Below are 24,894 nucleotides of genomic sequence, written 5' to 3'. Positions count from 1 at the left end.
TGCAAGAGGGTTTCCGTTTCTCCACATCCTCTCCAGCATCTATAGTCTCCTGATTTGTTCATTTTGGCCACTCTGACTGGCGTGAGGTGATATCTGAGTGTGGTTTTGATTTGTAGAGTGGCTAAACTCTTGAGGCAAGAGTTTACATGATTGATTTAAGACTTTTCCTTTTTTTTTAGTATAGGAATTAGAGGCTATAAACTTCCCTCATAGCACTGCTCTAGCTGTCAGCACAAAGCCCAACATGGGGCTTGACCTCATGAACTGTGAGATCATAACATGAGCCAAAATCAAGAGTTGGACGTTTGGGGCGCCTGGTTGCTCAGTCGGTTGGGCATCTGACTTTAACTCAGGTCACGATCTTGCAGTCCATGAGTCTGAGCCCTGCGTCGGACTCTGGGCTGACAGCTCAAAGCCTGGAGCCTGCTTCAGATTCTATGTCTCCCTCTCTCTCTGCCCCTCCCCCACTCATGCCCTGTCTCTCTCTCTCCTTCAAAAATAAATAAACATGTAAAAAAATTTTAAAACAGAGTTGGACGCTTAACCGACTGAGCCAACCAGGTGCCCCATTTTGATATATATTTTTTTTAAGTTTTCATTCAGCCCAGTATAGTTTTTCCCTGCTGATATGTATCTTCTCATATAGATACAAGAAAAAGAAAGGAAAAAAGAAAAAATACTTTCTCCTTTTGATGAGAACTCTTAGGATTTACTCTCTTAACAACTTTTCTATATATCATAGAGCAGTGTTAGTTGTAGGCATCATGTTGTATAGCATATCCCTAGTACTTATTTACCTTATAACTGGAAATTTGTACCTTTTGACCACCTTCCTCCAGTTCCCCCCACACCACTTTTGCCTCTGGTAACTATGAATTTGGTTATTTTTTGTTTTCGTTTTTGTTTTAAATTCCACATATGAGATCACACAGTATTTGGCTTTCCTGACTTATTTCACTTGGCATAATGCCTTCAGGGTCCATCTTTATTTTTGCAAATGGTAGTATTTCCTAATTTTTTTATTCCAGAACAATATTCCACTGTAAATCTATACCATAACTTTTTTATCCATTGGACACTTAGATTTAAAAAAAATTTTTTTAATGTTTATTTTTAAGAGAGAGGGAGAGAGACAGACAGAGCATGAGTGGGGGAGGGGCAGAAAGAGAGAGGGAGACATAGAGTCTGAAGCAGGCTCCAGGCTCTGAGCTGTCAGCACAGAGCCCGACGCGGGGCTTGAACCCCGTGAACTGTGAGATCATGACCTGAGCTGAAGTCAGACGCTCAACCGACTGAGCCACCCAGGTGCCCCTGGACACTTAGATTATTTCCATGTCTTGGCTATTGTAAACAATGCTGCCATAAACATGGAGATGCAGATATCTTTTTGAGTTTGTATTTTCATTTCCTTTGGATATATTCCCAAAAGTGGAATTGCTGTATCATGTTGTATTTCTATTTTTAATTTTTTGAGGATAATCTGTGTTGTTTTTTGTAGTGGCTACACCAATTTATATGTCCATCAACCAGAAGGTTTCCTTTTTCTCTATATCCATTGGCAACATTGGTTATATCCTGTCTTTGTTATTTTGGCCACTCTAATAGGCATGAGGTGATATCTCATTGTGATTTTAATTTGCATTTCCGTAATGACTAGTGATGTTGAGGATCTTTTCATGTCTGTTGACCTTTCATATAGCTTCTTTGGAGAAATGTCTCTTCGGGCCTTTTACCCATTTTTTAATTTTTTTAAATTTTTTAATGTTTTTTTGCTCTTGAGCTGTATGAATTCTTTATGTATTTTGGATATTAACCCTTTATCAGGTATATGGTTTACAAATATATTTTTCCCATTCCATAGGTTGTTTCTCACTTTGTTGATAGTTTCCCATCAGCTGTGCAGAAACTCTTTAGTTCGACATAGTCCCACTTGCTTCCTTTTTATTTTGTTGCTTGTGCTTTAGGTGTCATATCCAAAACATCATTACCAAAACCCATGTGAAGGAGCTTTATTCCCATGCTTTCTTCTAGGAGCTGCATGGTTCCAGACCTTACAGTTAAATCTTTAATCCATTTTGAGTTAACTTTTGTGACGGCTGTAAAAAAAAGAATCCAGTTTTATTCTTTTACATGTGAATATCTAATTATCCCAGCACCATTTGCTAAAGAGACTGCTTTTTCTCCATTGCATATTCTTGGTTCCCGTGTCAAACATTAGTTGACCATATATGTTTGGGTTTATTTCTGGGCTCTCTGTTCTGTTCCATTGGTCTATTAGTCTGTCTATATGTCGGTACCATACTGTTTTGATGACTATAGCTTTATAATATAGCTTGAAATCAGGAAGTGTGATGCCTCCTGCTTTGTTCTTCTTTCTCAGGATTGCTTTGGCTACTCAGGGTCTATTGTGGCTCCACATAAGTTTTAGGAGGTTTTTTTCCCTACTACTGTAAAAAATGCCATTAGAATCTTGATAGGGATTGCCTTGAATCTATAGACGGCTGGTTCTTGGCAAGGTGAATGATTTCTGTTAGATCCTGAACATTTTTGATATTATATTATGAATCTCTTGACCCTATTTAATCTTTCTTCTTATCTTTTTATCTTATTTCTAGTTTTTAAACAAAGGAAAAATGTGGAGGGCCTTTATATGGCTATAGTGATTAGGACAATATGGTAATGAACACAGATAAGTAAGTAGCCCAATTAAACAGAATAGAGCACCCATAACCAGACCCGTTTTTACCTGGACACCTGATATAACTCAGGTAAATGGGGGAAGAAGGAAAACTGATAAATATGTTGGAATATGTGGTTATCCATATGGAGAAAAAGGAAAATGCTTCCAACTTCAAATCACAGAAGAAAAAAAAACCCGATCCCAGTTGGATCAAGGACTTAAAATGTGAACTGCAAAAATTTTAGACTGTTAAGAAAAAATATAGGAGGTTATTTTTATAACTTTGGGATAAGAAACGTTTCTAAATTATGGTACCAAAAGCACAAACCATAATAATTTTGATGAATTCAAATACACTAAAATTCAGAACTATATTTATGAAAAGACTCCAGAATGAAAAGACAAGCCACAAATTATGTGAGCACATATGAAAAATGTATAATTGATAAAATTTCACCAAACAAGAGTATGATTCCAAGTCCTATAATCCAGTAAGGAAAAGAGAGCTAACGCAAGAACGGTAGGCAAAACTTGAACAGAAGGGGAAATGCAATAGAAACTGAAAAGGTTCTCAACATGATGGCAGCCAGAGAAACTTAAATTAAAACCACAAGAAGGTTGGGCATGGCAGCCTCCTCCCTGACTTCTTCTTGCCCACAAAGAATGTGCCTGGAACACATCCTTACCGGGAGATAGGATCCCACACGGACTGTGCTGGGTTTATTGACTTTTGCGGGAATCCCTTTCAGGTTCACTGAATGCTACTTTGTTCTGCTTGAGTGCTAGAGTCAGTGACCCTCAGGCGCACCCCAGTTTCCTATATTTCAGACCTCATTGGGAAGGAGTCTGGATTCTTGTGCAAGACAACTGGGGTGCATGCGACCACACTGCCCATGCTGGCTGTAGAGTGGACGCACCAGCCGTAGGAACAGATCCACAGCCTGGCTCCCTCTCTCTCTCCTTGTGCTGTAAGTAAACCCTGCTCCCCTTGAGCCTGGTGTGCATGTTGTCTGTTCTCAGTGACCTCGAATCCTGCACTGACCTCTTTCCTGGGTCACGCTTACCTGCCTTTTGACCTTGGCTGCACAGTCTGGCCATCCTGTAAATTGTGAAATGAAAACTATTTCAAAATGGCAAAACCCCAAAACTAAAAGGTCTGACCAACCAAGTAGTCACACAGAGGCAGAGCAATGGGGGTTCTCAGCTATTGCTGATGGGAGCATTAACTGGGGCAGTTAACGGGGTTGGAAAAATCATTTGGCATTATCTAGTGTGGTTGAGCATGCACAAACCCTAAAACCCAGCAATTCCATCCCTAAGCATCTACCTTAGTGAACTTATTTCACGTATATATTAGGTGACCTGTATAAAAATGTTCACAGCGGCACTGGCTGTGGAAAAGCCCCAAATGGGCAACAACCCAAAGCCATCAACAGAAAAATGGATAAATAAGATGTAATATATCTTATCTTCTTCTCTAATCTGAAGGGCTGTATGTCTGGGCAGCATATCAAAAGGCACGAAGGACTGAAGCATCTCTTAGTTGGGGTCCCCACAAAGGGGGAGGATACCCTGAGGACAGCACTGAGCACGGTCAGGAGTGGGGGCACTTGCAGAAAGACCAGGAACTCCAGAAAGTGGACGCTGCTAAACAGGGGCCTGCGGGGAACATGGTGACAGACGGTGAGCTGCCTCCTCAAGACGAGGCCCCAGGTCTCTCCTTTCTGCCCCCCCAAGTCTCTCTGATCAAAGATCCCGTGGACCTAATAACCTAAATTTGGGCTAGACTTGGATATTTGGATATACTCACCCCTATCTTCTCAGCTCAACAGCTGACTTTGGGGGTTAGGTGGGTGATACTGAGAGGAGATAGAGGGTTTCCCCGGGGCAGGACCTGGCTTTCAGAAAGAGCTTCTTTACCCTAAGCCCCACTCCTTCTCCTGCCATCAACACTCCCAGGAACCCAGCTCAGATTGGGGTTGTTTTGGGTGATTTCTCAGAGGTCAGAGATCATTTAGGAACCAATCCTCAAGTGAATGCCTTGGCATCTTCACATCTGATCCTGGAGCCTCCTCTGCTGAAATCCTTCAGTGGCTCCCCATCTCTCAGAAGATGCAGCCCACCACTCCCCCACCCAAAGCTCGCCTGGCCTGTCCACATCTACCTGACTTCCTAGCTTCCTGCCCCACTGGCCTCAGTCAGGGTGCTCACCTGCCCTGAGCTTTGCTTTTGCTCAGCCCTTCCACTTTCCCTCCCTCACCTGCCTGAGGCTCTTACCCAAGAGGCTGTCCCTGTCCCCTGTCACTCCATCCTCTGAACTCTTACCCTTTCTTCTCCATGACACTTATTACAAACCAGTATTATTTATGTCTTTATTTTCTGAAACCAACTGTTAGAACACAAAGCTCGTGTTTTGTTGATTGCTCTATCCCCATAATCCAGAAATAAGTCTTCACTATATAGGCTCTTGGTGAATACTTGGTGAGCGAGTGAAGAAAGGAAGGAATGTTGAGTTGAGAGGCTGCCTTGAGGGTTCTCAGCAGGGCGAGGTCACCCAAAAGCGGGCCCTCACTTTGGGATCCCTTGACCAACTAGTCTGTGCCTGGCACCAATTTCTGCTGGCAAGTTAGGGGTCCTGTGGAATGTTTCCCGCGTGCTGCCCAGCCAATCACCAGGCACATCTACATTATACACACATTTTTGTATGTGTGATATATTTCATTACATGTTTTCAAGGTTGTTTTTTTGTTTTGTTTTGTTTCGTTTTGCTTTGCTTACAAGTTTTTGGCAATAAAGTGAGAAGAGAAATAAAGTTTGGGGGCAGAAGTTCTTCCTTCTCTAGTCTGAACAGTGATGTCTCTGGACAGGATATCGATGGGCAAGGAGGGCTGTAGGCCGTCGTCATCAGGCTGACTGTGTTTCCCACAAGTTGCCCACTGAGGCCTGTTCACCCAGAGGACAGCACTGAGCATAATCAGAAGCAGGGGCACCTCCAGGAATACGAGGAGCAGGAAGTGGACGCGGTCAGGCAGGGACCTGTAGGAGGAACACGGTGACTGGCAGGAGTTTCCTCCTCCACAAGAGGCCCAGGCTCTGCCTCTTCCCCACCTGCTATTGTGCTCAGGTCCCATTGCCTCAAAAGTCAGTATCAATGTCCAAGCTGGTTGGTATCAGGGCCGGACAGCCCCGTGCTGAGGGCCACAGACTCCTGTCCTTCAGCTCAAGAGTTGACCTTGAGTGTCAGGACGCAGCAGACGCAAGAGGATGCAGTGGTGAAGAATGGAGAGGAAGGGAGACCCCCGGAAACAGCTTTCTGAACCCACAGTCCTCAACACTCACAGGAACTCAGCTCTTGCTGGCCCCTACTTCAAGGATGAAATGCCCCCTTTGAGTGAATTCCTCGCTCAAATTCATCTTGACTCATCTTCAATACTGTCCATCATGGGAGCAGCTCTTCTGCCGAAACTGTTCAACAACATCAAGCCCCAGGAGTGACCTCCCCAAATTCAGCTCATTGGCAATCCTCTCACACCCTGGGTCCCAATACTTAATACCACCTCAGCTCCTCACAAATGTTTGTGTCCCCTCCCCCACACTGGGCCTTTGTTTAAGCTCTCTACCTTCCCAACCCCTTGCCTGGCTCGCAGCCTGAGGGGTTGGCTGATGCCTGCCCCTCTCCACTGATGCACTGGGCTCTTGCAAACCCTGTTGGCACCATGGTTCATGTGCTCTTTGCCTGCTTGAGCTCCGGCCAGCTGTGGGTAGTCTTGGACCCGCCAGTGGTTTCCCACCTCCAACTCGTCCATCTCTTTGCCTGAGGGCTCTCTCTAGCTATAGGAATGTGTGCTTGCTGAGCAGAATAGGCCAGAAATGCCACAGAATCCATGGTCCCAAGAGTGACCCTCTCTCTGCCTGCAATATTCTTTCTCCAGATTCTTGCTTGTTGGCTTTCCTGCTTCCTTCAGGTCTCTGCTCAAATGTCTCTTCATTTGAGAGGCCTTCCTTCATTACTCTAAGAAAATAGCAAAGCCTGCCATCTTCCTCCACCATGAGAATAGATGTATGTGGATCACTACCTCAGCTTCTTCACCACTCAGTGGGAGAGTTCTGAGGAATGTCCTATGTCCTATGTGGTATCTCCCAGGGCACCTAGTGGGACAGAGCCCAGTTGCTAGTGTGATAGCTCCTTTGTCAAAGTTACACTTTGCTGGCTTTTTCCATTTCCCAGCTCCCTCACTATACTTCCTGGGATCACCTCTCCATAAATGAATTGCACGTAAGTCCTTGTTTCAAGATCTGATTTTGAAGAAACTCAGACTGAAACAGTCTCTTGGTTATTTGTTTTCAATGAATCTTGATTCCTTTCATCATGTCCCATAATCTTCCCACATGCCCCATCACCCTATCCTTGACACCTGCTTAATTCTCCTCCATAGGAATTATTATTAATGGACATCTTTCTTCCATCTATCTATCTATCTATCCATCCATCTGTCATCTATCCATCCATCCATCATCCATCCACCCATCAACTATCCGTATCATCTAATTGTCTGTCTTTCTATCCATCTACCCATTGTCTAAATCCACCCATTTGAATGGGACTTTCTTGAGAGCACAGGCTTGCCTGTTTGTTCTCTGTTATATTCCTAGCATTTAGATCAGTTCCTGGCACATAACAAGCAAATTAAATGCTTGTTGAATGAGTGAATAGTTGAGGAAACTTGCATCTAGGAAGCCCCTCCCTAGGGAAGGAGCCAGGCAGTGGTAAAGGACACTGGGACACACGCATGTTACCTTGGGGTTGGATGGATCTGTGCTCACTACCAGGGACGTTGGAGGTCCCAATGTCACAGAGCTCTTGCTGCTGGAGGCTATCGTGAAGGCTGATGGTGAAAAACAGAGGCCCAGTGCCCAGTGCATGATTCTCCCTAGCTAGGCACCTGTCACCTGCAGGGTTCTGAGTTCACAAAGCAGGGGGAACTCAGGGAAGGGACTGGGCTGGAAGTTCCGGGACCACTGTCTCCCCTTTGCCAGACCCAGACCTGGCCAGAGTGTGGCGTATCCCCACCCCACGCCATACCAATCTCCTCTGCAGATGGACAGGTCATAAACCAGGACCAGAGAGCCATCGCCTTCCCCATGAAGCATTTCAGTGTCCCTCATCTCACTGGAAACAGGAGTGTTTGAAAGTTGGCACAAAAGTGAGACCTCAGGTGCCCCCTCTCCAGCCAGTGCAGCCATCCTGCCTGGTCCCCCTTGGCAGAACACCGGAGAGGTCGATTCAAGGAAGGTTGAAGGTGGAGACACGCAGTCTTGTGAGGACAGGAGGGCCTGATAGAAGCACATGTCACAGGACCCTCTGCAGCGACACCAGCCTCAGTCCTCAAGGCCCACAAATATTGTCAGGACCTGGGGCAACAGCAAGGGCTTTGGATGTCACACTCACACTGTCCCTCACACCCTCACTCGCACACATACTCTCTCACACATGCATGCACACACGTGTTCTTTCACACACACACACTCCCACCCACCCATATTTCCCACACACTCACACCCACACAGCACGCCCACTGAGTCTCTAAGGCACAAACACTGGGGCTGGCTCTTTTCTCCCGAGCTGAGATTTCCTCAGGTGCTCTGCAGGCATTAATTAGCTCAGATCCCTTCTTCAGGGGCACCGGAGGAAAGTAGGGTCTTACCTGGGGGAAACAAACACTTGAACCTGGAAAAAGAGGTCAGGCAGGAAGCCATTGAGTCCTTCTTCCCGCAGTATTGTCGCGATCCCACATCTGTATTTCCCTGCATCATCTGTAGTGAGGTTCTCCAAGGTCACTGTGAAGGTGAGGTCTGCAGAATGGTCCACGATGGACACACGGCCACTCCGCACCTCTCCCTCAGACCCTCTGGTCTCCACCATCTGGTTCCAAAGTAGCAAGCATGGTTGTCGGCACCAGTATTTGGTAAATGCCTTGTATTTCTCCTCATACTGGCACTGCACACTCAGGGATCCCCCCTCGGTGCCTGTCACAGTGCTGGGGCCACTCAGAGATGAGAAGCCTGAAAAAGACCATCGGTACTTTCTTCACCTGAAGAGCCTCGACTGGAGGGGCCTTGAGGGTCAGGTCCCCTGGAAACCCAGAGGTCACCCTAAGGCTCAAGGAGGGAAGGGTCAGGAACCGAGAGGTATGGGTTGTAGGTGGACACAAGGGGGAGACCTCTGAAGCTCCCTGGTGTGAGATTCTGAGACACAGAGAGCCTGTGTGGGCTCAGCCAACTTAGAAGTGGAGGGAGAGGAAGATTTTGGGTGACTTCAGATAGGTTCTGGGTCCCCAGACCTGTCAGTACCTAGAGGAAATGGCTGTGTCCATCAATTACCAAGAACTGAATGAAGCCACTGAGTATATTCTGAATAAACAGATGGATGGATGGATGGATGGATGGATGGACAGATGGAATAGAAAACAGGAAGCAAGAATGGGAACAAAGGAAGTCTAGATGAAGCACAGTATTGAGAGCTAGAAGGAAGCCTTCAGCTTCTGGCTATGTCCCCTTCCCAAATGATCGCCTGTAAGCCCCAAGCTTATAATCCCTGCTTGTATAGATGGGACCTCCTGTTCATATGTCTGGGTCATGCTGGAGATGGGAGTCAGCCAGGGGTAGAAAGAGACCATCAGGAAGGGGTTCATTTGGGCTCTGATTCAAGGACATTCACACTCGATGTCCTTCCTGGGACAGAAACCTGTGGCAACACTTGCCATCACCTGACATCTTTAGGGACTCCCTGCTCCACACTGCTCCCTTCCCCACCAGCCTTGCCATGCCCTGGGCCTCATCTCTAGCTCTTCTGCCAAACCCAAGGTTTTGACATTGTCCTCCCTCCCCCAGTCACCCAGGAAGCTCCAGTATGAAGTGATTAGGACCCAGCCCCCTAAACCCTGTGCTTCCTGCCTGGAGAGCCATGCCGGTCCCAGGCACCTGAGGAGTCCTCATTACGCCAAGGAACAGCTATTGTCTGATCTGTTCTTTTTTTATTATCAAAAAAATGTTTTTATGTTTATTTTATTTTTGAGAGAGAGACAGAGCACAAGCAGGAGAGGGGCAGACACAGAATCCGAAGCAGGCTTCAGACTCTGAGCTGTCAGCACAGAGCCCGACACAGGGCTCGAACCCACAAACCATGAGTTCATGACCTGAGCTGAAATCGACACTTAACCGACTGAGCCACCCAAGCACCCCATTGTCTCATCTGTTCTTAACAAGGAAGGAGGTTAACCCAGGGCAAAAGGACAGTGAGAAATTATTTGGGCAAAATACCCAACTAATTTTTGCTTCCTCATTTTAAATACCTTGCATTTTCTCACTGGATTTCCCAGCAAGCAAGCTCAAGTGGCTCACTGACCTATATTCTACATCACAAGGCGGTCTGCCTCTCCCACCAATAATCTGCAAAGCAGTGGTTCTCAGCAAGGGGTGATACTGCTCCCCCAGGAGACATTTGGGAATGTTTGTAGACATTTTTGGTTGTTCACAACTGGAGGGGTGGGGAGTTGTTCCTGGCATCCAGTGGGCAGAAGCCAGGGATGCCGCTAAACATCCTGAAGCGCACAAGGCAGCCCCTCAACACAGAATGGTCCAGCCCCAATGCCAACAATGGAGAGGCTGAGGAACCTTGCTCAACGGGGCAAAATGCCCCAGTCTGAGGCCCTCCCCACGCAGGCTTCTGGCCGGGGAAACTGGGAGCCCCAACACTGAACCGTGTGCAGTTGCTGCTGTCCCAGGCTCAGGCTGTGGGGGCGCTGTTCTCTGCGTTTCTGATGGGGTCGGGGACGCTTTAGGACTGGCTTTCCATGTTACCTACTCTTTCAGTTGCTTCAGCCCTAGCCTTCGAGATCTGGAGCTGCTTTCTCAGGTCTGGGTAAGAAAACATTGTTAGAGATGCTCTGTTACACCTAGACCCTGACCTTGACCCTGAGGCAGCCTGGCATCCCCTCCCCCTGCCCCCACCCCCACAACCCTCCTTGTGTTTTTTCTTCTCCACCTTCTCCTTGCTGAAGCGTGAGGGCTCTCTCCCCCCTGTCTCAGCTACCTCTGGGATGCTGCACTGCTCCTCCCCGGCCCGGGTTCTCTCTAAGATCCTACAGGACAGTGCTTGCTCTGTACCCATCAAGCCCCAGAGGCTTCCTACAGCTCCAATTGTAAGTCGAAGCCTTTGGTAATCTTAAAAAAAAATAAATATAAAGGAAAAGAGACCTGCCTGTTAAGTGTAATGGCAAGTAACCGGGTAGACAGAGAGAGATTTATCTCCTTTAGGAGCAGGAGGATGGCATAGCTTGAGGTCTCCACAGGCCCTCTTGTGTATGGCCATCCCGCTGGGCTTGTCTCTGTTGCTGGAAGGTCATTGTCTACAACCCTGGCGAGTGTGTTTTCCTTTTGTCTGGTCTTAGTCTTACTGGTCAACCAGCTCCTGTGCGGCCTCTTGCCATGAGGCAAGGACTTTTGGACTTGGGCTTACAGACCAATTGAATTATAACTCTTATTAAATACAGAAAGTGTCAGGGTCCCTAGGTGGCTCAGTCCATTGGGCATCTGACTTCGGCTCAGGTCATGATCTCATGGCATGTGAGTTCAAGCCCCCTGTGAGTTCAAGCCCCCTGTCAGTCTCTGTGCTAACAGCTTGGAGCCTGGAGCCTGCTTCGGATTCTGTGTCTCCCTCTCTCTCTCTGCCTCTCCCCCCTCTCTCTCTCTCTGTCTCAAAAATAAATAAAAACATTAAAAAAATTTTATTTAAAAATTTTTTAATGTTTTTATTTATTTTTGAGACAGAGAGAGAGAGAGAGAGAGCATGAGCAGGGGAGGGGCAGAGAGAGAGGGAGACACAGAATCTGAAGCAGAAGCAGGTTCCAGGCTCTGAGCTGTCAGCACAGAGCCCGACGTGGGGCTTGAATTCACAGACTGTGAGATCATGACCTGAGCTGAAGTCGGACACTTAACTGACTGAGCCACCCAGGTGCCCCCATTAAAAAAATTTTTTTAAACAAAAATAAATAAATACAGAAAATCTCCTAAGTATTATTGAAATAAGTAGGAAAAGAGAACCTTGAATTTCTGGAGGCCACCCTTGAGACTTTAGTTTGGCTTATCAGAATTCAAGAATGAGGCTTTTTTCCCTGAACTCTTCATAATCTAAATGCCAGAGTGATAAACCAAAATGATCCTAATCAGTATGTACTAGTTGAGACTCAGCATAATTTTTTTTCATCTGGCTGATCACATCAATAAAGGGGGAGGGGTGGGACTGTGTCTTTTCATGCCTGAGGATCACAGGGTCACTATGCAGGACACACATGCTTGATACAGGCCATTTCAGATTTATCTTAGTAAATGTAACAAATTACTTTTAGATCCTGAAATTTGTAATAAAATTACTTTATCTTGATTACCAAAACTGGATGTTTAGAATGTGCATTAGTTTTAAAATTTATTATTATTATCATTATTATTATTTTAAAGTTTATTTATTGAGAGAGAGACCAAGCAGGGGAAGGGCAGAAAGAGAGAGAGAGGGAGAGAGGGAGAGAGAGAAAATCCCTAGCAGGTTTTGAGCTTTCAACATGAAGCCCAACATGGGGGCTTGAACCCATGAACTGTGAGATCATGACCTGAGCCGAAATCAAGAGTCCGTCACTTAACTGACTGAACCACCCAGGTGCCCCGAAATTTTTTACATTAAATAATCTCTGTAAAGCAATATTATTTAAAAGTTGGTCAAGTTTTAAAAGTCTAAAGTGTGTTTTTCTGTTCAGCTTTATCATGCAGAGTATCTTTATGTTCTGAGTTTTAGTGTCCTATTTTGGGAGTGATATTTATATTAAGGGTTTTTTTTGTTGTTTATTTATTTTGAGAGGCAGGGAAAGAGCACGAGTGGGGGAGGGGAAGGGAGAGAGAGAGAGAGAGAGAGAGAGAGAGAGAGAGAGAGAGAGAATACCAAGCAGGCTCCATGCTATCAGCACAGAGCCTGACTCAGGGCTCAATCTCACGGGAGTGATATTTTTAAGGGTTTTGGTGCACCTTGATTAATACAGCTAGAGGTGGGGAAATGGGATTAATGAAATAAAGATTTTTCCTCCTTGGGTTCTGACGGTTAGCGCTGACATCGGATTACTCTGATTTCTAATTGCTACATTTGTGTTTTCACAGGATCAGAGCAGACTGGTGAGTTGTCTTGATTCTTTCCCCTTTTATAATAAAATATTGTCCTTCCAGTGTTCAAAAACAAAAAAGAGAGAGAGAAACATCGTTTATGGGAACTCTCAGACAAGGATGGACAAGTCCCCAGCAGTGTCACCATCTAGCAGCTCACAGTGCAGGGCCCCTGGGGCCAGCCCAGACCTGTTGGAGGCACAGAGCCCCCCATGGGGGGTGCGTCAGCACCTGGGATACATGAACAGCTATTCACAAGGAGGCTTATGTAGTAAGTGACCATTGTATTATTTCTAAAAAGTGATGACCTTGAATATAAGTGTTATAAGAAGAGCAGTGATCTTGGCAATAAACGTATTCTCTTTGAACCTTGGTTGCCTTGCATGAGTTGGTCTAGGGTAAATTATTTGCCTGTCTCTGCATCATCGTCTCTTGTTTTCATAGGATTGCAATAAAAATTGGATTAGATTATGGGGAAAACCGGGTGAACACATCGATTAGCCCAATTAGTATTAGTTCTCTGCTCCCCTCGCCCTGGCCTGGTGCATAAGACAGTGTTCCTGGGGTGTCTGGGTGGTTCAGTCTGTTGAGTGTCCAACTCTTGATCTCAGCTCAGGTCTTAATCTCAGAGTTGTAAATTCAAACCTCACGCCCAGCGTGGAGCCTACTTAAAAAAAAAAAAGACAGGGGGTGCCTGGGTGGCTCAGTTGGTGAAGTGTCCAGCTCTTGATTTCGGCTCAGGTCATGATCTCACGGTTTGTGGGTTCGAGCCCCATGTTGGGTCCTGCGCTGGCAGCACGAAGCCTGTTTGGGATTCTGTCTCCTTCTCTCTCTGCCTTTCCTCCATGTCTGTTCTCTCTCTCTCTCAAAAATAAATAAATAAACATTTTTTTAAAAAACAGCCTTCCTGATTTTCAAAATGGTGGTCATCAGGATTAAAGTAGCCAATTTCTTTAGGGCTCTGTATGTGCTCACCTGTGGGAAGCATCAACTTACCATCAACTCCTCTTCCTCTTCGTTTGCGTGAGGTTTTTCGGAGCTCACCCCCTCCTTTCTTTGCTTGTGTCCTCATCTCTTCCCTTCCCCATCACCAACCTTGCCCCACACCGTTGTCACCCAGACCTGCCCAGCCCCGCTCACCTGGGACAGAGAGCAGCAGCAAAGCCGATGGCAGCCACATGGCCCCGTCCCTCTGGGTGTCTCTCTTGCTGCGGCTGGAACCCCTCATGCAGGGGCCGCTCACCACATCCCCCTCTTCTGCAATTCTTGGCACTTCTCTGCTTCCTTCTTCAGCCTCTTGGTTCTGTTCTCAGGACTGGTCAGAAAATGGGGGAAGCGAGGGGCTCAGGGCATCACATGACCAGTCGATTACTTGCTAAAGTTTTCCTCAGAAACATTTGAATGCACGGTTCTGGTTTTTGCTTCCTGTGAGGATAACACCCTTACCATGACTCCACCACAGCCAACACACCCGCCTGCCGCAGCAGGCAAGGGCCCAGCTGACTTCCTTCTAGATTTTCCGAGCAAGCCCTTCCCTCTACAAATAGCAAATGTCCTGTGGCTGGCGTGGCTGGCGGGTACAGGCATGACAAAGCCTCCTCTGGACAAGACCAGCCGTTTGCAAGGCCCAGTGCAAAATGAAAACACCTTTGTCCTAGAATCACCAACCATTTCGAGCCGGCAGGACAACAGAGCATTAAATCAAGCCCTTCTCAGCGGGGCACGGTGTGACCACAGAGGGGCCCCCCGTGAAGCTGGCCTCATCTCCTGCTCTTGGTGGAGCGGAGTGTGAGGCTGGGGCCACCTTTGGTGTGGGCTCTCCTCTTGTCAGTCCCCAGCTCTTGGTCTGGCCTCACCAGACCCCAGAGGCCTTGAATGGGCTCCTGCCTTGGTCACATGCTCCCGACCAGCCCCCTTCGCTCTGGCACCGAGCCATCCTCAAGCCTCCCCTTTAACCTGGTTAAATGAGCCGCCAAGCTTCCCACGGACAGAAAAATTTTCAATATCTCAAACGGCAACTCGGGTGCACCTGGCCAGCATTATGCCCCATGACAGGAAACAGCCAGGGAGGACTTAGCAAGGCAGATGCCGATTTGGAATGTCTTATCCACGAACCCAGACTCACATAAATGGAAAAGTCTAAAATTCTGGGATCCTATTGTCAAGCATCTCTTAATTGGCTGTTTCAGTAAATAAAGAAACAGCCTGCTGGTTCGTTTCTTGCTGCAGAGGGAGATCTCATGTATTCTGAGGTTTTGTGCGTGTGCGTGCACGGATGCGTGTGTATGTGTGTGTGTGTGTGTGTGTGTGTGCGGGCGTGCACCTCCCCCTCCCGACATGTTCAACGATGACACAGAACAGACGGAGCTAGGGAGGGAGGAGTTTGCCAGAAGCAGAAGAATTTTCAATTTGTGAACTTCCATTTACTTGGGCTCCGCGGCTCCTGCTCAGACCCTTGGGGGTGGGGGTGGGGTGGGTACGCGACCTCCTGTGTCCTTTCCTTTGCCAGGAGGGCAAGACTCTTCTCCCAGAGAGGAGAACATGGTTGTTGTCATTGCATGCCTCCTGTCTCTCGTCACCTCGATGGGGGGGTCAACCAAAAGTCACCCTGACTTTGTTTTCCTGGACACACCATAAAAAGACCATTCCTTTCCTCACTAGTCCTTGTGACATTTTGTCTGCAAGTTTTCATTTTCTTTCCAACATGCCCTTAAAGAAAATTGTTCCTCCTCAGATGGGATTTGTGAAATGCCCTGGAAAGTTCCACGTTGCCATTTATTTGCTGTGCAACCTTAGGCGAGCCACATGATTGCTCTCAGCCCAGGATTCAAACTCACCCCCTCCTTCCCAGCTCACACAGCCTGGATGCAGCTGGCAGCAGGGAGGCATGTGTGTGCAAATGTGTGCATCTCTCTTTTGGCCTCCGGAAGTGGCTCTGTCTGCAATTGGTCTGGGCCATTCAGACAGGGTGCTTAGGGACAGGCCTGTCCTTTCTGTGACTGTCATCTGCCTATGAGAGGCCAGTCTTCTTCCACTGCCCTCTTGACACCAGCAGCCCTTTAAGGGCAGAGCCTCGGAGCCGCTCACGGCTCTGGGAACTAAGGGAAGAGTCACCTGCTCTTTAGTCTCCCTGCAAGAGCCCCGGTGGGGCGAGGCAGACTCAGGGGGCACTGCTTACCACTTCTCCCTTGGGAGGCAGTGCCTGAGTCTGTGAAGGGGACAGCTCAGAGCTACAGACTTTCCCAGAAAGGCACACTTGGTATCCTCATCCTGGACAAGCTACCTGCTGTGCACAGGACTGTATCAGTCAGCTTTTTCTAGGTGATGCTGCTGTAACAAAACCCCCAAATCTCAGAATGCTGGAGCCATGAAAGCCATTCTCTCACTCATCTTACATGTCCACAGTGGGCCCCATTTGCTTGGGGACCCAGCCTGAAGGAGCAGCCCTTGTCTGTGACAGGAAGAGGGAAGCAATAGAGTGGCTCCTAGAGGAGCCACTCAGAGAGGTACATGCCTCTTAGGCTCCTCCTTCATGGACCACAGCACGTCACATGGCCATGCCTGATGTCAACGGGATGGAGTCGCATAATCCCATCCAGGGAGAGGAGGCAGGAATAGCAAACCTACTACCAGAGGCTTCTATGAGCTGGCAGTTCATCCCTGACACACAGGCTTCATGGCTCCCTGCTGGTCTCAGGTCAAAGCAGGAAGAGGCTGCAGGGTGCACTCAGCCACCCTGTGTGTCTCTTTCTTCAGCTACGGACAGGACACTTGGCCATATGCAAAGGACACGGCAGTGCACAGGAACTGGCTTTCACCCAGAAGCCCAGCGGACCCTCCAGAAAGCCTCGGTGACAGCACCAAGGAGGGACTTGCCAGGGAGAATCGACAGTCACTCTGACAGTAGAAGCCCCGTTTTAACCTCACACATTCAATGCCTGCATCGTCCTCATGGTAACTGTGAAGGTCAGGTCCCAAAGATGGTCGTAGATGGACACTTGGTCTCTGGCTGCCACCGCCTCTGGCCCCAAAGTCTTCACAATCTTCCTTGGCCGATGACATGGTTCTTGGCATCAGTATTGGTTAAAATGTGTTGGATTCCTCATCATGCCTACAGGGCACACTTAGAGATTCTCCCACCATGGTGCCCATCACGTGTGAGGACTGCTCATGGGCCAGCAATCTGAAGAAGGAGAAAGACTGGGTCCCAGCTCCCCACAGAGGCAGGTCTGGGGTGACAGCTGGGGTGCAGGTCCCCTCAAAGCCCCTGAAGAGCCATTCCCCTGTGGCTGGAGGAGGCGGCAGCTGGAAAGACAAGGGTCACTCAGGGCTGGGGTCAGGACACAAGAGTCAGGAACAGGCCTGTCATGTTTGAGGAATCACATGGAGGCATGTGAAGCTGCTGAGGAGCATATGGAGGTCAGAGAACTGGAAGGCCAGTTAGTCTGCAAATGTTCAGTGCATCGATGGTGACAGGCACTCAGTTAAGAACAGTGGGCAGAACAGTGGGCAGGTGGAGGCATGGTTAGATTCTGGACATTGATATTTTGAAGAAAGAGCAGCAGGATAGCTTAAAACTTTTTTGATGTTTATTTATGTTTTGAGAGAGAGAGAGACAGGGTGAGAGCAGGGGAGGAGCAGAGAGAGAAGGAGACACAGACCCGAAGCAGGCTCCGGGCTCCCAGCTGTCAGCATAGAGCCCGACGCAGGGCTCGAACCCAGGCAACATGAGATTGTGACCTGAGCTGAAGTTGACGCCCAACCGACTGAGCCACCCAGGCGCCCCAGAGCAGCAGGATATCTTAACAGATTAGATATGAGCAAGAGAGGAATCAGGGGCCACTCCTAAGTTCAAGGCTGAGCACCTGGGGGTTTGGGAACGCAGTGAACCAAAATGGGCAAAGCTGGGCTTGCAGGAAGAACAGATTCTGGTTTGGAATTGAAGGTGTCTGTTAGTCACCTGCCATGGACTGCGTGTCTGTGTCCTCCCCCAAATTCATATGTCGAAGCCCTAATCAGGGGTAATGCCAAGGACCCACCCATTGAGAAGTCTTTCCAAGTGTCTAGAATAACAGTGGAGGAGATTTTGGGGGGTCCTTACCTGCATGCCACAGATCAGAGAGTGCTGAGATGAAAAGCTGAGCCTAGCATGGTGTCTGACCCCACCTCCACACCCATGTCCGCCCCCACCCCCACCACTCTGCCCCAGCTTCGCCCCATGTGGGATTTGAAATCCTACACCCAGCCACCACCCATGGAGATGCTCTTCTCACCCCTTTTGGGTTCTGCCATCCCAGCCTGGGCTGACCCTCGGTGGGGAGGGCTTCCTCAGCCGGCTTGGACCCTGACACCCACGCTGAGATGCCTCTCACTTGGATGCCCTCCGCACTTGCCTGGACTCCCAGCCCCCACAATACCATCTGATTTGGGACAACACATTAAAACTATCTCTGGACTCTGTGCCCTAAAAGACGAAGACTTCTGCATCTCACCCATGGCCCACCATCCTCTTCCCAGTGCTGATTTTCTCAGAATGGTGTTCTTTGCATCTATGACACTTATACTCTCTTCTGTAATCGTTCCCACCATTGCTTAGGGATTTTATGCTTAGGGTAAAACACTCATTGCTGACCACAGCTTCTCTTTTTTCACTATTTAACTTCACCCTTTGTTGGCAGACTTTGATCATGATGTATATTTTCTATTTTGAAAGGGCTCATGGGTGCTATATTTCATAAGGTCTTGCATTCACGAGACAGTTGTCAGAGCATTCCGGAATATTCTGTCATTTGCTCAGAACATATAGATTATCCTTCACTGTGTGTTGGGATGCAGTGTTGTTATGAAGCAAGAGTATTTCTGTCACACACCATGTGATCCTTCTGGTACGACCTTCTGATGTGATCATCGTTTCTGATACCAGCCCAGATGATTCTGTTTTATCCACAAGGTTCGGTAACTTCATACCATTCTGGGTGTGGATCATCTGTATCAGTTCCTTTCCTGGGTCCCCGGGTGGGCTTTCAATGACAGCCTGAAAGATCTCTTTGTTTCCACATAGTTTTTAATTCAATTCAATTATGTTTACTTTGGGCTTCTCTTTTCTCCTCCAAGTGAATAGCCGATGTACATTTGTGGCATCACCTCTCGGTCTCCTGTACCTATGTCTGCCTCTACACACGTTATACTGTGTTCACGTAAATGTCGCTTCAGGAAATATCCACAAGGCACCACGTCTGTGCGTTTTCAGGTACGATTGTCTTTGGGTTTTGTGGTTCTTTCCTTGATTCTTTCTTGCCAGCAACATTGGCTCCTTCTCTTCCGCTCCTTCTCTTTCCCGAGGTCAGCCTGCTGGCTCTCCATCACCCTATCTTGTACTTCATTCTCTTTACATTTCTAGAATCCTCCTGTTGTCTATCACTTCCTTGAGACTGAGTAGAACTATTTATGTGCTGATTTTTCTAAGTTTCTTTGGACATATCTTTTCATGAAGTCTGTTCTTTAGTTTGCTTTGTCTTTATATTCTTTTTTTCACTTATAAGCTTTTTTTAAATTAAAACATTTTTTAATGTTTATTTTTGAGAGAGAGAGGGGTACAGAGTGCAAACGGGGAGGGGCAGAGAGAGAGGGAGACACAGAATCTGAAGCAGGCTCCAGGCTCCAAGCTGTCAGCACAGAGCCTGATGTGGGACTTGAGGTCACGAACCACGAGATTGTGACTTGAGCCGGAGTTGGCCTCTTAACCGACTGAGCCACTCAGCACCCCTCACTTATAAGCTTTTGAAGGTGATTTTCCCCCTTTGAATAAAAGTTGGTATTTGCCAAAGTCTAGTGTGGGGAGGGAGGCGGCTGGGAGAGTCTTCAAGCTGGAGCAGGTGATGGCCTGGAACCTTCCCCTTGTGCTGAGGGCAGGTGTCCTGTTGGTTCTCAGCTCACCCAGCATCACCTACCCAGTGGCTGTCTGCTTGGCTGCCTAGAACCACTCCTTCTCCCCTGTCTCATTCACCCCCACCCCCCACATCATTCTCCACTGCCTGGGGGCCCAGGTCATGTGCAATCAATATGCCAAGTCTGCCAATCAGAGTGTAAAGATAAAAAATTGACAACACCCAATGTTGGGGGTGGGGGATGGCCGTTTATTGTCACATTCAGACAAGGGTAGAAATGTTCCCAGCCTCTTTGGTAATATCCATCAAAATTGGGAAAATGTACAAACCACTAACACAGCTATTTTTTTTATAGGAATGGCCCTGTAGGTATATTCATAAATGTGCATCAAGCCACATATGCAAGGAGATTTGCTACACAATTGCATGTAGTTGCAAAGTACCCAAAACAACTGAAATGCCTGTCATGAGTGAAACAAGTTTTTTATTTAATTTATTTAATTTTTATTTTTTGAGAGACAGAGAGAGACAGACAGACAGAGCATGAGTAGGGAGGGGCAGAGAGAGAGACGGAGACACAGAAACCAAAGCAGGCTCTGAGCCATCAGCACAGAGCCCAACGCGGGGCTCGAACTCATAAACCATGATATCATGACCTAAGCCACAGTCGTACGCTTAATCGACTGAGCCACCCAGGTGCCCCTGAAGCAATTAAATAAATCATGGTATGTAACTGTCATGGAATACTATGAAGCCATTGCAAACAAAAATTTATAGATACTGATACGGAATGATTTTCAAAATACATTCAGTGAAAATAAGCAAGATGTAGAACAATGTGTGTGATTTTTCTTTGAAGGAGGGAAAGAATATATGCACAAATACATGCTTTAGATGCATAGGATTTCTCCAAAGGACATGGACACACACACACACACACACACACACACACGCTTACACACTCACACACACACACACACGTTACAGTCCTTGCCTTCGGTAGGGAAGTAGGGTAGAAGTCAGAACACACTGTTTTATTCTACATTTTGTATACTTTTATAATTTCTCTTATATGGATCTTGAGAAACTTAACAAAAGACCATGGGGAAGGGGAAAGGGAAAAAAAAAGAGAAGGAGGGAAGCAAACCGTAAGAGACTTAAAAACTGAGAATGCACTGAGGGTTGATGGGGAGTGGGAGGGAGGGGAAAGTGGGTGATGGGCATTGAGGAGGGCACCTGTTGGGATGAGCACTGGGTGTTGTATGGAAACCAATTTGACAATAAATTTCATATTAAAAAAATAAAATAAAATAAAATTTCTCTTTCTAAAAATCCACAATATAAAAATTGGCATATCTGCCCAATTTTTCACTAGCTCCCTCTTGCTGAGGAGATGCCAGTGGTCCATGAGGGAAGAGTACTTCCCTGGGTCAATGGTCACTTGGACCCACCGTCATCTCCAACTCTCCTAATCCCACACCAGGCTGTGTCTGCATTGACTTGCCTGAGTTCCTCCGTGTGTATTTAGAAGCCAGAGCTGGTTCATTGAATTAAGAAGATGCAGATCACGACCTGCTGCATGAGGAGGCACAACCACCCACGTGGGTGGGCAGGTAGGTAGCTCCCTCCATAGCCACACTCCCACTTTAGGGACATGAACCACCCAGGGACAGGGACGTTTTAATGAAAGGCGCAGTTTCAATACACCCACACGATGGAAGCAGAGTCACAACATTTATTGTTTACAGATCCAGGGGAGAGCCTGGGGAAGGGCAGTCCCCCATCCTGGACCACGAACAAGCAGGAGACTGAGAGCAAGAGACTGAGAGCCCCTGTGACTTACAAGGGGGTCGGGGAAGAGGTCACTGATTTTTCACAGAATCAAATCCAAGTGGTTAATTTAAAAGGTGCCCCAGAAAAAGCAAAGAAGGAACTTATGGAAGAATTCTAAGCTTGGGTCCTTCTCTGAATTTCCAGATTTCGCGTGTGAACAGGGATGCCATTCTGTAAAACGCCTGGGAGCAACTCAGAAACACAACAGGTCATTTTTCTCAAAAATTGTTTTACTCCCCCCATATGGTCATGGAGAATGTGTGCATTTTCTGATTGATGGACACAAGGTTCTTCTTCAGCTCTGATCCAGCGGTTTGAACAACGATGGTGCAGCTACTCAGATCAGCATCTGGACACCAGGACCTCACATAGGTCTCCCATGTTGGGCCATAGTGACATTGCATGGTCACTTGTAGAGGAAAGGAAAAGGAAGGAAATAATGAAAAAAAGAAAAAAATTAATGAAGTAGAAAGGAAATATAAAATAGAGAAGACCTGGGGCACGTGGGTGTCTCAGTTGGTTAAGACTCTGACTTCAGTTCAGGTCATGATCTCACAGTTTGTGAGTTCAAGCCACATGTTGGGCTCTGTGCTGACAGCTCAGAGCCTGGAGCCTGCTTGCAATTCTGTGTTTCCCTCTCTCACTGCCCCTCCCCTGCTCGTGCTCTGTCTCTCTATCTCTCTCAAAAATAAATAAACATTAAAAAAATAAAGAAGACCAAAAAAGCCAACATTGTTTTGTAAAAAAACCCAAAACCCTCGCAAGACGTTGGTGATAAAGGGAGAGGTCTGAATAATTGATGCCAGGCCTCAAAAGGTATATCACACAATACCCTGCACATTTTAAAAAGAAAAATAAAAATGGGATGTGATAATAAAAAGATATCTAAAGTTTATGCCAATAAACTTGTTTCTATCAAAATAAACAAATTTCTAGCAAAAGTAATGCGATATACTAAAATAGACGCAAATAGAAATAGAAAACCTGAATCGTCTTACTATTCAAATGAACCAAATCCTTACTTTTTTTAAGTTTTTACTTATTGATTGATTTTTGAGATAGAGGGAGAACACAAACAGGGGAGGGCCAGAGAGAGAGAGAGAGAAAGGGAGACCCAGGATCTGAAGCAGGCTCCAGGCTCTGAGCTGTCAGCACAGAACCCAATGCAGGGCTCGAACTCACCAACCATGAGAACATGACCTCAGCCGAAGTCGGATGCTTAACTGACTGAGCCACACAGGCGTCCTGAGACTAGCATGCTCTTAATAGCAAAATGTGACAAGGGCAGTGCAAAAAAAAAAAAAAAGAAATATAGGCAAAAATCACTCATGAACATAAATACCAAAGTCTGCAACAAAAAATCAAAAAGCTGAACCTAGGGATATATATGCAAGATAGTACATCATTGTCAAGTTAGCTATGACCCCAGAATACAAAATTGTTTGAACATGAGGAAATCAGTAAGTATAATATGCCGCATTGACAAACTAAAGGAGAAAAGGCATATGATCATCTCATAGACACAGGCAAAAGTATTTCATAGATTTAAGCAGCACTTTGACCATGGAGGCCATTCTGGACCTCAGGAATCCTCACTGCACCCCGACTGTGCTGGGCTCCTTCCCTCTGATACTTGATATGGAACAGAGGGTGGGAACAGCCGCTATGAAGTCCTGGCCCCAAACTCCAGAAAGAGCAGGACACAAGGTACCAGAGGTCCAGGAAGGCATTGGAAGGAATTGGGGTCTCTGGTCCCATGGAAGGAGGTCCCTTTAGCCTATGGGCTGAAACTGGGACCATCACCTTGATCTCTGTGGGCAATAGACTCAGACAATGAGCTGTGCAGAGAAACACGTGCCCAGACAAGCTCGATTCTGTCCTGGAGGAGAAGCCGGGAGCCATGAGAGTATCTAAGAGAGGGAGAATCTTGGCTTTCTAGCACCCCACTCTCCCTGCACACCCGACAGACCCCACTCAGGCTGGGATGTGCTGACAGTGGAGGTGACCGGGAAAAGAGGAGTTGCCTTCCCTGAACAAGCCTGTCCTGGCTGAGTCTGTCCTTCTCTGCTCCCTCTGGGGAGACCAGGTGGAGACATGCGGAGTTTTGGGAGCTCACTCTTTCTTCCAATCCCTTCCAGACTCCTGGTGTTCCCCATCCATGCTCACACATGCACACACATGCTCACACAGGCCCATGCACACGTGTGGTCTCAGGTGAGTTTCGAGACTCCTCTCCATCCGATCATCAGCAGAGAAACAGTTTTGACTCTTCTCGGGGTGAGTCCCAGGGGGCCAGAGCACAGGAGGGGTAGTGCCTACCTGGTTCGACAATCACTGAAAATTTGTACCCTATATCAGTGCCGGTCCGCTCAATCCCACACCAGTAGGTGTCTTCATCGTCCCACTGGAGGTTCTCCAAGGTCATGGTGAATGTGTGTCGGCTGTGATTGTCCTGGATCGACACTCTGCCCCTCTTCACCAGTTGTTCTGACCCAGTGGTTTTAACAAGGATTTTGCAGGAATCCCAGTCATTCCCACGACACAACCATTTTTTGTGAGATTCCCATCCTGGGCAATACACACAGGGTGTGGTCAGTGTGCCCCCATATGTGCCTCTCTCCGCTTCCTCCTGGCAGGTGCAGAAGTGGCCTAGAAAACAGAAAACCAACATGCACCTTGTACTTCATTGGCCCAGAGCTGACCTGGGCACTGCTGGAGCTTCTGGTCCTGCCCTGAGGACCAGCCAGGAGCCTCCACTCTCTAATTGCCACATCCTGCTTGTCCCTTCATCCCCTGCAGGATTTGTTTTGCTGTCAATCCCCCTGTGAATCCCCCCTGAGGCTCCTAACTGCCCAACACAGGGGCCTCTGCTCACTTGCTATCTTACTGACCACCGACCCCTCCTTGCCCTCAAGCAGCACCTCTTCCTGGCAGCTCAGAGCACACACTGCAGCCACAGGTGTATTTCTGAATCCCAGAGCTGGTGAGACAGTGTGGCCCCCTCCCCATCCATGCCCCCGACACTCTAACCCCCACACACCTATAAACCCTCAGCCCCCGAATCGACACATGACATGGAACTAAACACACACACTCACACACATGACAAACGCTCACTCCGTCCCACAGGTGATTGATTGATTTTTTTACCTACACACCTCGCTATTTTGTTTCTTCATACCTTTGTACAAGCTCTTCCCTCTGCCTACAATGTGCCTTCTTCTCTGCTTGAAGAAATCAACCCTTATCTTCTCCTTCAAGCCTTGGCTCAAATGGAGTCTCTTCTAT

General features: G+C 47.3%; 1 protein-coding gene and 1 long non-coding RNA gene across 3 annotated transcripts; both read right to left on the bottom strand.

The window, feature by feature from the left end:
• Positions 1-5,038: 5,038 nt before the first annotated feature.
• On the bottom strand, positions 5,039-14,286 carry LOC109276989 (protein CD300H-like). 2 transcript variants are annotated; one of them, XM_019466346.2, is made up of 4 exons: positions 14,027-14,286; positions 8,386-8,743; positions 7,478-7,566; positions 5,534-5,716 (listed from the first exon to the last, which is right to left on the bottom strand). In XM_019466346.2, the coding sequence occupies exons 1-4, from the start codon at positions 14,112-14,114 to the stop codon at positions 5,655-5,657; spliced, it is 597 nt and encodes a 198-aa protein (XP_019321891.1). In that variant the 5' UTR covers positions 14,115-14,286; the 3' UTR covers positions 5,534-5,654. The 2 variants fall into 2 exon arrangements, with proteins under 2 accessions (XP_019321890.1, XP_019321891.1); XM_019466345.2 differs by lacking the exon at positions 7,478-7,566 and having other exon boundaries at positions 5,039-5,716; positions 14,027-14,268.
• A 7,207-nt stretch (positions 14,287-21,493) lies between these two features.
• Positions 21,494-24,250, bottom strand: LOC109277175 (uncharacterized). Its single transcript, XR_002085024.2, has 2 exons — positions 23,926-24,250; positions 21,494-22,015 (listed from the first exon to the last, which is right to left on the bottom strand). It is a non-coding gene; the product is annotated as an uncharacterized LOC109277175 (long non-coding RNA).
• Between the last annotated feature and the right edge of the window lie 644 nt (positions 24,251-24,894).

Source organism: Panthera pardus, unplaced genomic scaffold (assembly GCF_024362965.1).
Source record: "Panthera pardus isolate Hobbes unplaced genomic scaffold, ASM2436296v1 HiC_scaffold_3, whole genome shotgun sequence".
NCBI classification, from domain to species: Eukaryota; Metazoa; Chordata; class Mammalia; order Carnivora; family Felidae; genus Panthera; species Panthera pardus.
Note: the sequence above shows the minus strand (reverse complement) of the source record. Positions and strands in the feature narration are given on the sequence as shown.